Source organism: Garra rufa, chromosome 1 (genome assembly GCF_049309525.1).
Source record: "Garra rufa chromosome 1, GarRuf1.0, whole genome shotgun sequence".
Taxonomy (NCBI): domain Eukaryota; kingdom Metazoa; phylum Chordata; class Actinopteri; order Cypriniformes; family Cyprinidae; genus Garra; species Garra rufa.
In genome coordinates this window covers 15,150,759-15,166,439 of record NC_133361.1, presented here as the reverse complement: position 1 = coordinate 15,166,439, position 15,681 = coordinate 15,150,759, and the positions used below count along the sequence as shown (strand labels likewise).

At 39.8% G+C, this 15,681-nt stretch overlaps 1 protein-coding gene across 1 annotated transcript; it reads right to left on the bottom strand.

Moving 5' to 3' along the window:
* Positions 1 to 292: 292 nt before the first annotated feature.
* Positions 293 to 2,915, bottom strand: LOC141289487 (GTPase IMAP family member 8-like). Its single transcript, XM_073821628.1, has 3 exons — positions 2,408 to 2,915; positions 1,706 to 2,296; positions 293 to 1,326 (listed from the first exon to the last, which is right to left on the bottom strand). Exons 1-3 carry the CDS (start codon positions 2,913 to 2,915, stop codon positions 293 to 295), a joined length of 2,133 nt encoding a protein of 710 aa, XP_073677729.1.
* Between the last annotated feature and the right edge of the window lie 12,766 nt (positions 2,916 to 15,681).

Sequence of the window (15,681 nt, the reverse complement as noted above, 5' to 3'; positions counted from 1 at the left end):
GTAGCACCACAACAAATGAATGGAGCTTAACAATTTTTTTTCACCCTAATTTCCCATAATCAAGTTTTTTTTTTTCAGAATTTTAAAAAGTATTCTAACTCTAAATGCATAAATATAATCATTTATCGAGCAAGGTGATTTTTCTGATCAAGGCAACAACTATACACAAGGCTTTCACAAGGAATTCTGGATAATGTGAATGTTTACATTCAAAAGTATTTGGCTGAAGCATGTAGAGTCTTTACATCAACTGGGTTTTGTTTCCTCTAAATCTGTGGGCTATGAGAATTTGTCACACTTTATGCCTAACTTTACTAACAACTGCACCAACAGCTGCACCAACAACTCCACCAGCAGCTGCACCAAAAAATACACCAACAGCTAGACCAGCAGGGCCACCAATAAACCCACAAGCTGCACCAACCGCCCCACCAATACACACACCGACAAATTCACCAGCAATCATGTGTCCACCAAGTGAAAATGCTGATAAACGCAAAGTGTGCTGATACTTGGATAAAAATTGTTCAAATTCAGGGTTTTCATTTTGTCTTTCTACTTTGTCCTTTAAAATGAACTCAGTCTCATCTTCTCCTTGTTCCCTCTCATCTTGCTCTCTCTCTCTTCTCTCTTCTTCTTTTCGTCTGAAACTCTGAGCATCTTGAAACATCTGATTACTGTAATATCCTCCTCCATTCTGCTCGATCATTGTGTCAATCTTCTGCAGCAGATCATTGACCTGCTCTCTGCTGTTCTGATTTTCATTGTTGAAGATGTGAAATCTGCCTCCACACTGTTCAAGTAGATGTCTTAATTGACAGTTCTTCTTAGCGAGGTTCTCTACATTTTTTCCTTTCAGCAGATCTCCATAAGTGAAGAGAATGATGGAGTATTTTAATGCCTCCTCACCAAACAACATCTCAATCTGCTGAGGAATCTGCTGCTCGTGTTCAGTGAATCTGTCAATTACTCTGAACACAATGAGAAAAGCATGAGGTCCGGGACTGGATAAATAAACACTTCTCCCTATCTCTGTCATTAACTCTTCAGGTTTCATCTGTGTGTCAAAGAATCCAGGAGTATCAACAACAGAAACAGATTTGCCTGAAACGGTGGCCTGGACATCTAAACATCCAGCGGTTACTGAATTCATTTTAATCTCAGATTTGAACTCTTTACTTTGCAGTATTGTGTTTCCAGCTGCACTTTTCCCAACACCACTTTTACCCAGAAGGACAATTCTTCTGGATGACTGACTTAAGACAGGATCATCTGGTTCATTAGAAGTGTTTGGACTGATTTGAATCCGTCGGAGTCCTCCTCCATCTGATGAATTATAAAAAGAGAAAACAGTTGTAAATATCTATCTATCTATCTATCTATCTATCTATCTATCTATCTATCTATCTATCTATCTATCTATCTATCTATCTATCTATCTATCTATCTATCTATCTATCTATCTATCTATCTATCTATCTATCTATCGATTGATTGATTGATTGATTGATTAATTAACCATTCTGAAACAGTCTTTTTTTCTGCTAGCTTAAATTAGTATAGTGCATAAAATTAGATACATAAATACATAATTTGTATCGCAATTGAGTTGAAGCATTATTGAGAAATACTATACCAACAATATTGCACAAAGTTTAAATGAGAAATGTAAAACAATTTATTTTAATTTTTTTTAAAGACTCACCCTTTACTCCAAAAGATTTCTGGAGAATTTTTACCAGCAGTAGTCGAGCTTGGTCACTATGTCCTTTTATCTTGTTGTTGAACACATGGTATCTCTGATCATATTTCTGAACAAGTTTCTTCAGTGCTTCAGAATCATTGATGAATTGATTTATGGTCATGTTTTCATTTTCTAGTTCGTCTCCTCTGGTGAAAAGAATCCAGGTTTTTTCCAAATGTTTTTCTCCCAGCAGCTTCTCAATCATCTCCATAGCTTTTATCTCTTCTTCAGTGAAACTATCAACTTTGATAACCAGCAAAAATGCATAGAGCCCAGATTCACATTGCTGGAGAACCTTATCCAGTATCTTCTGAATCTCTTCTGTACTCATCTTTGGGTCACAGAATCCAGGTGTGTCACAAACAGTGACTGGATACCCATCAACACTCCCAGATTTCACAGCTACATCTGATGTTACCGATTTGGAGCTTTTCTTTGACATGAAAACTTCTTGTCCCAGCATTGTGTTTCCTGATGCACTCTTCCCCCCTTGTGTTTTCCCCAGTAAAATGAAGTTCAGTTGTGCATTCCATTCCATTTCTGATGTGTGGCCTAAACAAAATAATAATAATAATAATAAAACTCTGTAAAAATCTGTCATTTTTAAGAAACATTAAAATAACTTTTGAAATGGATATCAGAAAAAAAAAACTGAATTCTTACCACACTGATGTTCACTGCTTTCCAGCTCTTTTCTCCTCATTACTGCAGTGTTGCGTATCTCTCCAGTGTAGCTCTGCTGTTGATTCTCATTAAATAGATGCTCAATCTTCTTCATTAGGTCTCTCATTTCTGATTGGTTGTTCATCATCTTGTTGCAGGTCTGATATCTTCCTCCACATTTCTCCAGCAGCTGCCTCAAGTCATGGTTTCTCGTTAGATCATATTTTATAGTGTTTTGCTCTTCTTGTCTCTCATAGGTGAAGAGAATCATCACAAACTGAAGAACTTTGTCACCAAACTCTCTCTGAAGCCATTCAAGACTCATCTTATCATCATTGGTTAACTGGCCCAGTCGCACAACAAAAATGAAGACGTGGATTTCATTTTCATTCACTAGCTGTCCAATTTGACGATCCACACAGTCCAGGTAGAGTTCAGCCTCGTGTAAGTCAATCATGTTGAACACAGAGATGTGGTGTTCTGATATCTTCTTCTGTAAAAAATCCATCCTGGGCACTTCAGCATTTTCCGTATGTGTCTGTTTTTCTCCAAGTAGAATGTTTTCACACCCAAACTGGACTGACGAAGAGCTTCCGAATAACACAATAGACAGACTGGGAAACATATTGTCTAAAACAGATAAATAGATACATTTATTGTTAAACACATCCATACACTGTGAGGTAAGTCTTTTTACAAACAGTGTCTTTGTTTCGTTACTGATGCAGCTGTCTGATAAGCAAAGTCCCTAGTCTTTAAGTCACACTGTTGTTCTCTATAAATGAGTCCATGGTATCTAGATTTGAAACTGTCATTACATCACTGGAAAACAACATTATAAACAATAAAATAAATAAATAAAATAATTAATTAGGATTAAAACAACTATAAGAAATAAAAAAATCTCAGCCCATTACATTGTCAGGTTTATGTCAGGTTTATAGTCTGTTTTTGTTGGGTTTTTCCTAGTGTGTTTCCCCCCTGTGTTTCTATTGTTTTGGTTTCTTCTTCGGTGTTTAAATAGTCCTTTTTCCCCAGTTTCATTGTCCTGTCATGAAGTTACTTCATGTTGGTGTATTCCTGACTTATTGTTTCATTTATTAAAGTATTTTGTTTCTTTATTACTCCTGGCTCCTGCATATCTCCCTATGGCATGTTGTGAGATTTGCAACAGCTTTTCAGAATACAATTCAAATCAAAGTAATAGGCTAAACGTCTACACAATCTCAAACTTATTACAAATCTCTGTACAATAAACAAATAAATACAATAAAAATATATAAAAATAGCAGTTTATTTAATGCACAGAGAAGTCATCAGAATGAAATCAGCCCTGCCTACATTCAGTTTAAGTTCAGTTCAGTTTTGAGAATTCCTATGGAGTTGTATGGGGGTTTGGAGGAAAAAACAAAAACAAAACAAAAAAACATGCAAAACCTGTAGAACCAGAGGTAACTGACATCTGTACATGCCTAGTAGACAAAGTAGTGATGATGATTAGGAGAGATTTTTTTATCATAAACAAACTTTTATGTAAAATAATGGTTGCAATGCTGCAGAGCAAATGACTTTTCACAACAAGAATAGCAGTGCAAGAATAGCAAGAATTGTTTACAAATTTCACACATTTTCAACTGCATTCAAAAATGTTTACATACAAGAACCAGCTAATTATAATGATTTCTGAAGGATCCAGTGACACTGAAGACTGAAGTAATAATGCTAATATTCCAGGTTTGAAACCACACAAATATATTTTAAAATATATTCACAAAAGAGAATAATTATTTTAAATATTAAATATGCAGGTTTGGTAAGCAGAAAAGACTTCTTTAAAAACATTGAACATCTTACCGTCCAAAAATGTTTGACTGGTAGTGTATACAGTATATATTGACACAGGGATACTCACTCAGATTCTGACAACAGCTTCTGCTTCGCAAATGCACATCACACACAAGTAGATTCCAACTATCGAATGAAAATGACAGGAAAAGAAAATGGCAAGTGGATCACAAAACTACAGTGTAGTGTATTTAAGTTATCTGTCAGTCTGTTAAGCTTCTGAGTTCCAAAAAGTTGTCTGCTGGTCTTTATGTAGACATGATAAAAAAAAAAAAGAAAAAAAGAAAAGAAAAGAAAATATTTGTGTGTTCCTTGAAATCACATGACATCAATGCAACCCAGGCTCATTGGCAATACGTGACTCTGCCTACATTTCTGCAGAACCTGAAATACGTATCTCCAGGTACAATTCGCTGCACTTTTCGGGTGAAACATCCACTAGAGGCGCTATAGTGTTTTATTTTTTAACACGTTCTCATTCACAACTCCTTGATTCCTTGGTCAGGGCCCTTCACCCCTTCAGCGTCATTTTTCAACGTGCAGGGTCCTCCACACCTGATACGTGTACACCTTCAAGCAGGTAAGTGACCGCAACAATCTTTTCTTCTGTAATGAGATCATTATTTTAATTATTTTAGTGTTTCTGCATCACAATGTTTTACTGTGGTATTTGCAGTATAAGCACACTAACCACAACGCTTACTATGGTTTTACCACTGTAACTGTAGTTTTACTGTGGTATTTGTAGTATATGCACAGTAACCACTAGCGTACTATGGTTTTACCACTGTAACTGTAGTTTTACTAGGGGTGGGAATCTTTAGGCACTTCACGATCCGATCCGATTCTGATTCTGGGAGTAACGATCCGATTCCAAAACGATTCTTGATCTACATTTTTTCTCCAATTAATTCTTCTGCTGTGCATGTGCAAATACAACTTTAGAATTTTAAAAACATGTAAAATTGGAGTTTCTATGCTTTTTGTTTATTGAAATCTCTGTAAAAGTAGGTGTGTCAATCTTCACTGGTTTCAAGATTCAATTTAATTACTGTTTTAATTATCAACTAAATATCACAATGGGACACATTCTCAGTTTTCAATAGTACTGCACATGGCTACATTTTCATATACGTTTTATGTCAAATTTATTTTGTGGCAATTTTACTTTATTTTTTAAATTATATAAGCAAGGCACTTTTTAAAACAAGTACTTATTTAAAATAAGTGTTCTTTAGGTATCTGAAAGTTACAGTTGAAAGTTGTACAGACAACTTTTTCCTCAGCATTACTGCAGTTTTATTGTTACTGATGAGATCATAGAAAGGCAGCTTTGACAAGGTTGCATTCAAACTAATGCACAGCAGTGGCGAGCGGTGACTTTTTTTTTTTTTTTACCAGGTATGCTGAGTGCTAAAACCACCAGTAATACCAAAAATAATAATATCTTTAGATTATTTAGATACCAATAAAATCAGAGACGAAATCATATTTTAATACTTCCTCTTTTTTATTATTTAAAAAAAATTACAGACATTTTATATAGGCAATTTTTTTTTCAGTGGGCTTTAAAATTTTGAATTGTTGAGAAATTATGATAATATACAGTTAGGATGTTTTTTTTTTTTTTTTTTTTTTTTTTTTTTCATTTGATTTAGTCGAGTAAGTTGCTCATCAAACACAATATGATTTTCGGCAATCAGGATCTGGCAGCAACAGCGCATTTTTCCGCTTGGGCGAGCGCTTCGCGGACAGATTTCCCCGCGAATGAAATCATGCGCATGCCAGCAAAATAGATAATGCGTTTCAATTCTGAGGAGTCGAGAAAGATGCGGAGAATCTGCTTGCCCGGAAGATTCTATCTCAAATAAGGGATCAACTTATAAGCATGTTTATATTAATGAACACGTGAACGCATTCTCTCCGACAGCCTGTTATGCGGCGCGGCAGCTTATATGGACGGGACGGAACGCAACTGATGCACAGATCTATTTCGATATATCAGATGTTTTGACCTGCTCTGAAAACATAACTGAGTGTATGTACAGTTTCGTTTAAAACTATTCGAAAATGAAAGTGCATTTAACCGCATCCGCAATCGAGCTTTAGGAAGAACAAATACAAAGCGCAAGTGAAAGTCTGTCAGTGCACCAGTTTCGAGCATCTAATAGTACTGCATTCCAGACGGCAGAAATGAAAGCATATAAGTAAAACACGGCGGGCGGAAGCACACAAGGTCAAGCTGTGCGCACGTGTCTCACAGTGCAAATTCGGTGCAATGAAGCCTGCCCCGTCTCTAGCGCGCACATGGGCGATATGTGGGGGAAAAAAACAAAACAAAAAAAACAAGCTCAGAATCGATTCTGAAATATTAGGAATCGATTCAGAATAGTTGAAGAGAGAATCGCGATGCATCGGAGAATCGATTTTTTTCTCCCACCCCTAGTATTTGTAGTATATGCACACTAACCACTAGCTTACTATGGTTTTACCACTGTAACTGTAGTTTTACTGTGGTATTTGTAGTATAAGCACAGTAACCTCAACACCTACCATGGTTTTACCACAGTAACAGTAGTTTTACCATAGTAACTGTAATTTTACGTTATACTATTTGTAAAGCACGGTAACCACAATGCTTGCCACACCTTTAAAAAGTTTTTGTGAAGTAATTGTTATTCAGTATTTTTTTTTTCTGTCTTGCAGTTATGTCAGATCACCTACTCCAGCAGCTCTTTTAAGAAGCCATCTCTGGTAAAAAGCCATCACTGTATGAACTGTAATCCATAATTAATTTACGCATAGTTTTGCTCTCTCTCTTTCTGTGATTTATCATGACATTTTTAAAAACTCATAATTTTGACCAATTCTGTCAGAAAGCTGCTAGAATTAACAGGGAACTTGAACTCGAAGCTCCCAATGCTGATCTTGAAGAAGCTGTCAAGGAGGCTAAACAAGTCCTTCAATGATTCAATCTTTCACAGTAATGTTGAAGACATTTAGCTATAACTGATTTGCTTTAATCAACGCATCCTTATTTTAGGTGTTAATAATAACTTTCCTTACAGTCCTTCCTCTCAAATATTTTGGTCACAGATTTTGTTTAGCACATTGTCTCAACATGTGTGTATTTCTCTTTGTTTCAGGGTAAAGGGAAGACCAAAGGAATGCCTGTCATGGGATTTGAATTGGGCCATATTGTGCATTTATGGAAAAAACAAAACAAAAGCAAAGGCAAACATTTCCAATGGTATGTCAATGTTGGTCTGAGCTCCTTGACTGAACTGTACTGCAGTTACATTTTGTGCAGCATCTTTACATACCCTACAGCCCCATCAGAAAGAATAACCAACAAAGTGTCATGTTGAAGTATTAATAATTCATACAATTTACCAAGTCAGCAAATGTATATGATATTGTACAAGTGTACTTGTACACTTGTAATTCTATGATTTTCAATTGTACGTCTGTCATTGGCCATTGCCTCAACTCTCATGTTAATTGTGTCCATTGTCCAGAGTCTGCCTTTCTTTCTATGTTGATTTTTATTTAACCAATCTGTCTAAGAAGCACAAGTCTGGAAATGCTTGTTTATCTTGTCACAAATCAGATCATTAGTTAATTTGGCCAAATCAGATTGCTTAAAGCTGTTCATACCAAGAACAAGAACAACAATAAGAACTATTTTACCATCCACACCAACTGACGGTAGCGATCTGTTTACTGTTATACATGCTACAGTCATCTGCCATCAGTTGTTGTCAATGTTTTTATTGTTCATCATGTGATAAATTCTATCTTCCTGTCTTGCAGGATTTCTCACAGACTACTTATGTTTATACATATATAGAGATAGTGACAGGAGTGCCTACAGTAGAGATGGGAGACTGTAGAGGAGAAAGTTAAATAATAATAAAATTATAATTGTTGTTAACCAATAATTTGTCTTGCATTTAGTCACAATAGAAGCAAACAATGATTACAGGAGAGATATGTTTTTAAAGGTAATGATTGTAAAATATTGAAGTATTGTTCTAATCATTTTTTGCCTATTTGTTGAACAGAAGCATTGAATATTATTTGGCATCTTAATGTTTTCTGTACACATTTTTTTTTTTTTTTGAATATTAGACAACCTTTTTAAGGGGTTTTCTATTGCCTATTTCTTAATTACCTCTGTGCAAATGCATTTCAAATACAATCAACTGCTTGTTATGTCTTTTTTTTTTCGTAATGGCACAAACTGGAGAGAGAATGCTGTTCTGGGCACTGTTTATCTGTGAAAGGTTTGATATGTCAATAAACATTGGGAAATGACTACAAAATGTGTGATTCATTATTTTATTTTTATTATTATACTGTAGTTTATCTGGCAGATCTAAGAATTGCAATTTTGTAAGGTCCATGTCCAGGAAAGAGAAGTGATTAATTGTTTACCCTTAATACACTGTAAATGTTACAGAAGCAAAAATAATGAGTAGAAAAATGTTGCATGTTTAAATAATCATTAGAGGTGCATGTTTTCTTTTTTTTTTCTTTTTTTTTGGAAGCAGATGAAACATTTTAAATTATTTTTCACAGTAACTTATATGCAAACTTTTGAGTTTAAATATTGTACATAAATTTATATTAGTGTAAACATAATTTACAATGGGAACCATTATGCCCTTATTTGAAAAAAAGTAATAAAATAAAAGTAATCCTGGTAATCAATAAATCTATTGCTGCATCAAGTTAACCAAACGATCCAATCTGTTGTTCCGGTTTTATGTTAAGTGGGGACAAATAAATATTTAACTGATTATCTGTATTCGCCACAAGAACCCGGAAGATCCTGTCATAAATGACCATATATGGACAAGTAAGTGAGATTTGGCACTCGCGGAACTCGCTGTGATTGGACTATCTTTTAGCCCAAATGAAAAACAACGCTTAATGTTGTAAACGTCCCTGTTGCTCTTATTATTACATCAGTAATACCTTCAGTTAACAATGAAGTGTTGCTATGTCATGAGAACTTCCTAATTTATCGAGATCATAACCCTAACCCTCAGCAGATCTTTATTAAACTACAAATAACAGCGCCATCTTTTTAGCGTTTTATCGATAGAATGGCAGAGGTTTGTGGGTAATGTAGTTTAAAATGTTTAATATTAAAATAGTGGAAAATGCAATCTTTTTGAACGAAGGTTTATCTAAACATGTTCATTGTGCAAATATCTATGACATATTTAAGAGGCAGGTTGAAATTTGGTATATTGCTAAGATCACTTTTTAAAACACCTTTATACCACATTTCCATGCATGTTTGAAAACTGTGTCCAACATTATGTAATTAACATAGCATAAGTAGTTGTCCTGCCAATTTTCTCTTTGATATTATAATCAGACACTGATTTACAGCCATTTGAAATGTTAATTTTTTTATTTTTTTATTTTTTGCTCTTCCATGGGACTCTACTACTGGGCCCCTGGGCAGTGGCGGTTCTATATTGAATTGCGCCCCGGGCGAGACTCCCTCCCGGCGCCCCCCGACAACTGCCCCCCACCCACCCCCAAAAACAACCATGACAAAACTTCACATTTTGTACACATCACACGTTTTATTGTAGTAATACTTTGTCATCCAGTAACAGACCAATTTTTGCAAAAAAAATAAAAAATAAACTTCTCATAACTTAAATAAATATACTCTGTACAAACAAATATTATTCAAGAAAAAATATTTTCAGTTATTAAGAATAATATACAAATAAAATATAGAATAAATCACACTAAAGTAAATTAAATTATTTCAATGCAGAACAGAAAACACAAACTGAAACTAAAATCTGACATTTCTGGCCTTTCTAGATGCAAAGTCATCAATAACGACATCATATGAGATATGCTCCCCATACTGAATGATTAATGCTGCTGAAAAAAACAATAGAACCCTGCCCAAAAAAAAAAAAAAAAAAAAAAGTAATGGATTTAATGGTTATAATGGGAATTGTATTGGTTTTAATGGTAAGTATAACAGCTTATATAGTCTGCTGGTATGATGGATTCTATTGGTGGGTGGGATGGTAAATCCTGTTGGAAAAGTGCCCAAAACACACTACAACAAGGAATTTTGTAATAGTTTCACTGGAAAAAGTTAATGGTTCATAAAGGTATTTAATAGAAACCATTAGAATTTCTGTGATGGTTTGTAAAGTCGTGGCCAAAAGTTTTGAGAATTACATAAATATTGGAAACTGGAAAAGTTGCTGCTTAAGTTTTTATAATAGCAATTTGCATATACTCCAGAATGTTATGAAGAGTGATCAGATGAATTGCATAGTCCTTCTTTGCCATGAAAATTAACTTAATCCCGAAAAAAAACTTTCCACTGCATTGTTAAGAAGGCTTCAGGGCGTCCAAGAAAGTCCAGCAAAAGTCCTCTCCTAAAGAGGATTCAGCTGCGGGATCGGAGTGCCACCAGTGCAGAGCTTGCTCAGGAATGGCAGCAGGCAGGTGTGAGCGTATATGCACGCACAGTGAGGCCAAGACTTTTGGAAGATGGCCTGGTGTCAAGAAGGGCAGCAAAGAAGCCACTTCTCTCCAAAAAAACATCAGGGACAGATTGATCTTCTGCAAAAAGCATGGCGAATGGACTGCTGAGGACTGGGGCAAAGTCATATTCTCCGATGAAGCCTCTTTCCGATTGTTTGGGGCATCTGGAAAAAGGCTTGTCCGGAGAAGAAAAGGTGAGCGCTACCATCAGTCCTGTGTCATGCCAACAGTAAAGCATCCTGAGACCATTCATGTGTGGGGTTGCTTCTCATCCAAGGGAGTGGGCTCACTCACAATTTTGCCCAAAAACACAGCCATGAATAAAGAATGGTACCAAAACACCCTCCAACAGCAACTTCTTCCAACAATCCAACAACAGTTTGGTGAAGAACAATGCATTTTCCAGCACGATGGAGCATGTGCCATAAGGCAAAAGTGATAACTAAGTGGCTCGGGGACCAAAACGTTGACATTTTGGGCCCATGGCCAGGAAACTCCCCAGATCTTAAAACTTGTGGTAAATCCTCAAGAGGTGGGTGGACAAACAAAAACCCACTAATTCTGACAAACTCCAAGAAGTGATTATGAAAGAATGGGTTGCTATCAGTCAGGATTTGGCCCAGAAGTTGATTGAGAGCATGCCCAGTCGAATTGCAGAGGTCCTGAAAAAGAAGGGCCAACACTGCAAATACTGACTCTTTGCATAAATGTCAAGTAATTGTCGATAAAAGCCTTTGAAACGTATGAAGTGCTTGTAATTATATTTCAGTACATCACAGAAACAACTGAAACAAAGATCTAGAAGCAGTTGAGCAGCAAACTTTGTGAAAACTAGTATTTGTGTCATTCTCAAAACTTTTGGCCACGACTGTATATTAGGCTTTTATTGTGTTTTTTTTTTTTAGCAAGGTAAGCATTGTAAGCATCATAAGCAAGAAGGCTAACAAACCTAAGAGTTAACGTTATACCACTAATTAACATAATGACATGACTACCTTAATCATACAGAGAGAACATTGTTGCATTGCATACATTTATCTTTTGCCCGTTTCTCCTCATCTTCTTTTCTTTTTTTCCCCCTAAATTGGGCACCTGACAGCTTTGGCCTTTTTCTCTCCATCGCTGTGTTTACTTTGTAATCGGAACTCAACAGATTTCCCACCCCCAAAACTGTCACTCATGACTATTCACCTCCACATCATAATCGTTCCCTTCCGAAGGGAACTCTCACTGCGTCCTCTAGAGGGCGCTTTTGGGGAACGCTGCAGCGTGCCTCGAGTCTGAAGAATGCATAGAAAAACTACATGAAATGGCCGGCGCCAGCGTATGACGTCACCGCGGCGCGTCAGTCGCTGCCGTTGCGTCACTACCGGGCGACCATAACATAAAAGAGGCGCCCGTGCAACACAATACATCTTCGCTGTCTTCAGCTTTCTCGGTTTGGATGTGCATGGGAAGAAACGGTAAGAATCCTTTCTTTGAACTACTATCATGGCAAGCACTAGCAAGTCGTTTAAACGGTGTGTTCATCCGTGTCCGCGTTATTTGACACCTGATGACACACATGATCTTTGCGATATTCTGTTTGGGCTAAGAGCACACACGCGATGTCCTTGAGGGGGCATTGTGTATACATTATGAGCGCTTCTCTATGAAGAAGCTCCGGTCTCGTCTGTCTCTCTTTCTGAGGAAAGATGAGCGTCCACTTGCCCCTCGCGGTTCGGGTCCTGCCGTTGCCGAGGCACGGAGGAAACTGAGCTCGTGGGGCTCGCAAGTGGAACTGGCTGACGATCTTGAGAGGGGTCTCTCTCTCTCGCCAGCCGGAGACGACGACAGGCTCCTAGCTGATGATGGTGCGTTATCGCTGACGTCATCAGATCCAGGAGCAAGTGCTCTTTTGGGTTCCACCCAAGAAGAGCAGGAAATGCTAGAGATGGATGAAGACGCTGAGGCTGAATCCTCTCTACCTTCCTGCCCTGCATACGAAGAGCTGCCAGAGGTTATGGACCGCACCACGGCCAGGCTTGACCTGCTGTGGAAGCGGGCTAGAAAGATAGCGCCGCGGGGTCGCCTTGACGAGCGATATCTTTTCAGGCCATAACCATCCAGCTCTGGTGAGTCTCCCATTCCTTCCCGATCTTCATACTGAAATCGAGAGGGTCTGGAAAAAGCCGTACGCGGCGCGCATTCATAGTTCGTCCATTGCGAACTATGCTAGTATCGAGGGTTTGCGCGACCACGGCTATGAGAGGACGCCCCTTGTGGAAGAGATGCTATCTCTCCACAGGGCGGGCTTTCTCTCTCAAGACTCCCTCTCTGCCTTCTCCGGCCCTGCTGAACGGCAGAGCGTATGCAGCAGCAGGTCAGGCGGTGGGTGCACTGCACACCATGGCAGTGCTCCAAGCCTACCCAGCCGATCTGCTGAAAAATCCTTTATCCCTCGAAGGTCCAGGTCTCAGCCCGAACACCACAGGGGTCCTGCTCCGCCTCCTTCTGAGGAACGGAGGTAGGTGCAGAAGGCTAGTGTTGCATCCCGCGCTCCTCCCCCGCCTGCGAGCAGGTCTAGGAGGCGACGCGGATCGAGAGGTGACAGACAGGATTTCAGGGAAGTCATCCAAGCGAGACAAAATTCTCGCAGGGGTCAGAGTAATACCTCTCCTTCCCTCGGTCCAGTCGGGTCGCCATATTAATTCCCCTGTCTCAATTTAAGCTTCCTGCACTCCCCGGACCCATGATGTCCTTTGGGGGTTCTACCTGTATAGAACCCTAATTTTCGGACGGTCTGGAATCAGGCGGTCTCTGAAAAAAAAAAAAAAAAAACCCCGCCTCTTTCTATGGCTGGATAGGCGTGTTGCCTGCAGGGTTTGGGTTGCGTGTTGTGTTTTTCCCTCAGAAAAGGAATGTGGAAACATCTAGACGGAGCACCCCTCCCTTCCGGTTGTATGGTGGTGTCCGTCTACACAACACTCGTTCCAGCACAATCGGCTTCCCCCCTCAGTGGTTAAACGAGCAAAAGGAAATTTTTCCTTTCTCCCTAGGTAAGCATCTTAAGATATTTATATTTAAGATTGCACTAGTATGTTTAACTCTGCTGCAGACGGCCTGCGTGCGAGGATCCGCTTCGTGTCCTCTCCTAAATACGGTTTCTATGGAAACTGAGTGTCTACACCTGTTGAGACAGGTGTTCACTTACATAGGAGTACCAGCAGTCCGGAGTGCTTGCTGCGGACTCGGAGCAGGTTTGGTTGCTCCCTTTTCTGCGGAAAAGGTTTTTTATTTGAGCACCACCTGGTGACACGCTTTCCAGCTGGGGTCTTGATTCTCGGTGTGTGCTCCCCTTTCTGAGGAAAGGGTTTTTATCTGAGCGCTACTTTGAGACTCTCTTCAAGTCGCCTCATTCTAAGCCTGAGGGCTGAAGCAGCACTTGATGTAGGATCTACACCCAGGCTGTCGAATGTCTCCCCTACAGAGGGTTTGAGCATCCTTCGGTGTTTAACACCTTAGAAAGCCGTCACTTTAGGATCGATTCTCGCTCCCCAGGCCTAGTTCCACTTCCCTTTCTGAGGAAAGGTTTACGAAGTGTCTGAACTAGGAAGCTGCCCTTATTCATTTCGGAGCTTCCCAGAAACTTTCAAGGCAAACAGTGCTCCCCTTTCTGAGGAATGGGTTTGTTAAGGTTAAGAGCTCACGTTCCTCCCTGTGCGCAGGATTGCTGGAACGGACCTGAGCTCCCCTAATCCAGGGTTTCCTTCAGAGCAACTTCCCAGGACTGAGTGCTCCCCCTTCTGAGGAATGGGTTTGTTAAGGTTAAGAGCTCACGTTCCTCCCTGTGCGCAGGATTGCTGGAACGGACCTGAGCTCCCCTAATCCAGGGTTTCCTTCAGAGCAACTTCCCAGGACTGAGTGCTCCCCCTTCTGAGGAATGGGTTTGTTAAGGTTAAGAGCTCACGTTCCTCCCTGTGCGCAGGATTGCTGGAACGGACCTGAGCTCCCCTAATTCAGGGTTTCCTTCAGAGCAACTTCCCAGGACTGAATGCTTCCTCCCTCCTGAGGGTAGGAATCTACCAGGGACAGACCTTTGAGAGTTATGGACCTGCTACAAGGATGTTGGCGTGCCCCCTTTCCAGGGTTCACTTATAAGAGCACCACTCCTTGGTGGCCAAGTTCTCCTCCCTGTTTCCCAGGGTAGGAGCTTGACCTTCATGCTTCAGGTTTCTACTCTCCAGCCTTTATTCTGGATGTATGCTCCCCTCTATGAAGGATAACAGTGAGAGCATTCGCTCCTGTTCGGTTGTGCAGCTCCCCTTCTGGGAAGGGTCTTCTATGAGCGCCAACCCACCTTCGTGAGATTGCCAGACCTTCATACAGGTCGCGTGGACCGGGCTGTGCACGCTTCCCCTTTTCATTAAGGGTTCCCTAAAAGACAGCAGTGCCCCCTTCTGGAGAAGCGATCCTCCCTGTGGATCAGGGTCAGGATTTTTGTCCTCTACTGTCGTCCACTATTGCAGGATGGTCTCAGCTCCATGTTCTTCTCTGTTGACAGATAGCTTGCGAGCTTCTGTCCAGGGGAGGGTTAGTGTGGCAATCCCCTCACCATCAGGGTCATCCCCTTTCCGTCTCTTCAGACGGCATGGAGCTGATAGTGAAACCCTCTGGGAAAACACTCTCCTTAAATCCGATCATGTCGGTAAGCGTCCCACGCTATGCCTGGGCGTCTTCCAGTTAAAACCACAAGTGTGGTAAGTGCACACACACCTGGGGCACTTCTATAAAATCCACGTGTTGGTAGGTTCCCACCAAGTTTGGGTTCCTCTTTTAAATCCTTTTTTGGTATGGGTCACACGTTTTGCCTTGTTCCCATCTATTGGAGTCGGCTCACAACCCCGGTTCCC

Excerpts from the sequence above, each read along its gene's own strand:
- LOC141289487 (XM_073821628.1), bottom strand. The coding sequence starts at position 2,915 with ATGGATTTTTTACAGAAGAAGATATCAGAACACCACATCTCTGTGTTC. Across the intron at positions 2,297-2,407 it reads AAGCAGTGAACATCAGTGTG|GCCACACATCAGAAATGGAA; the intron begins GTAAGAATTCAG and ends TATTTTGTTTAG. Across the intron at positions 1,327-1,705 it reads GAAATCTTTTGGAGTAAAGG|ATGGAGGAGGACTCCGACGG; the intron begins GTGAGTCTTTAA and ends ATAATTCATCAG.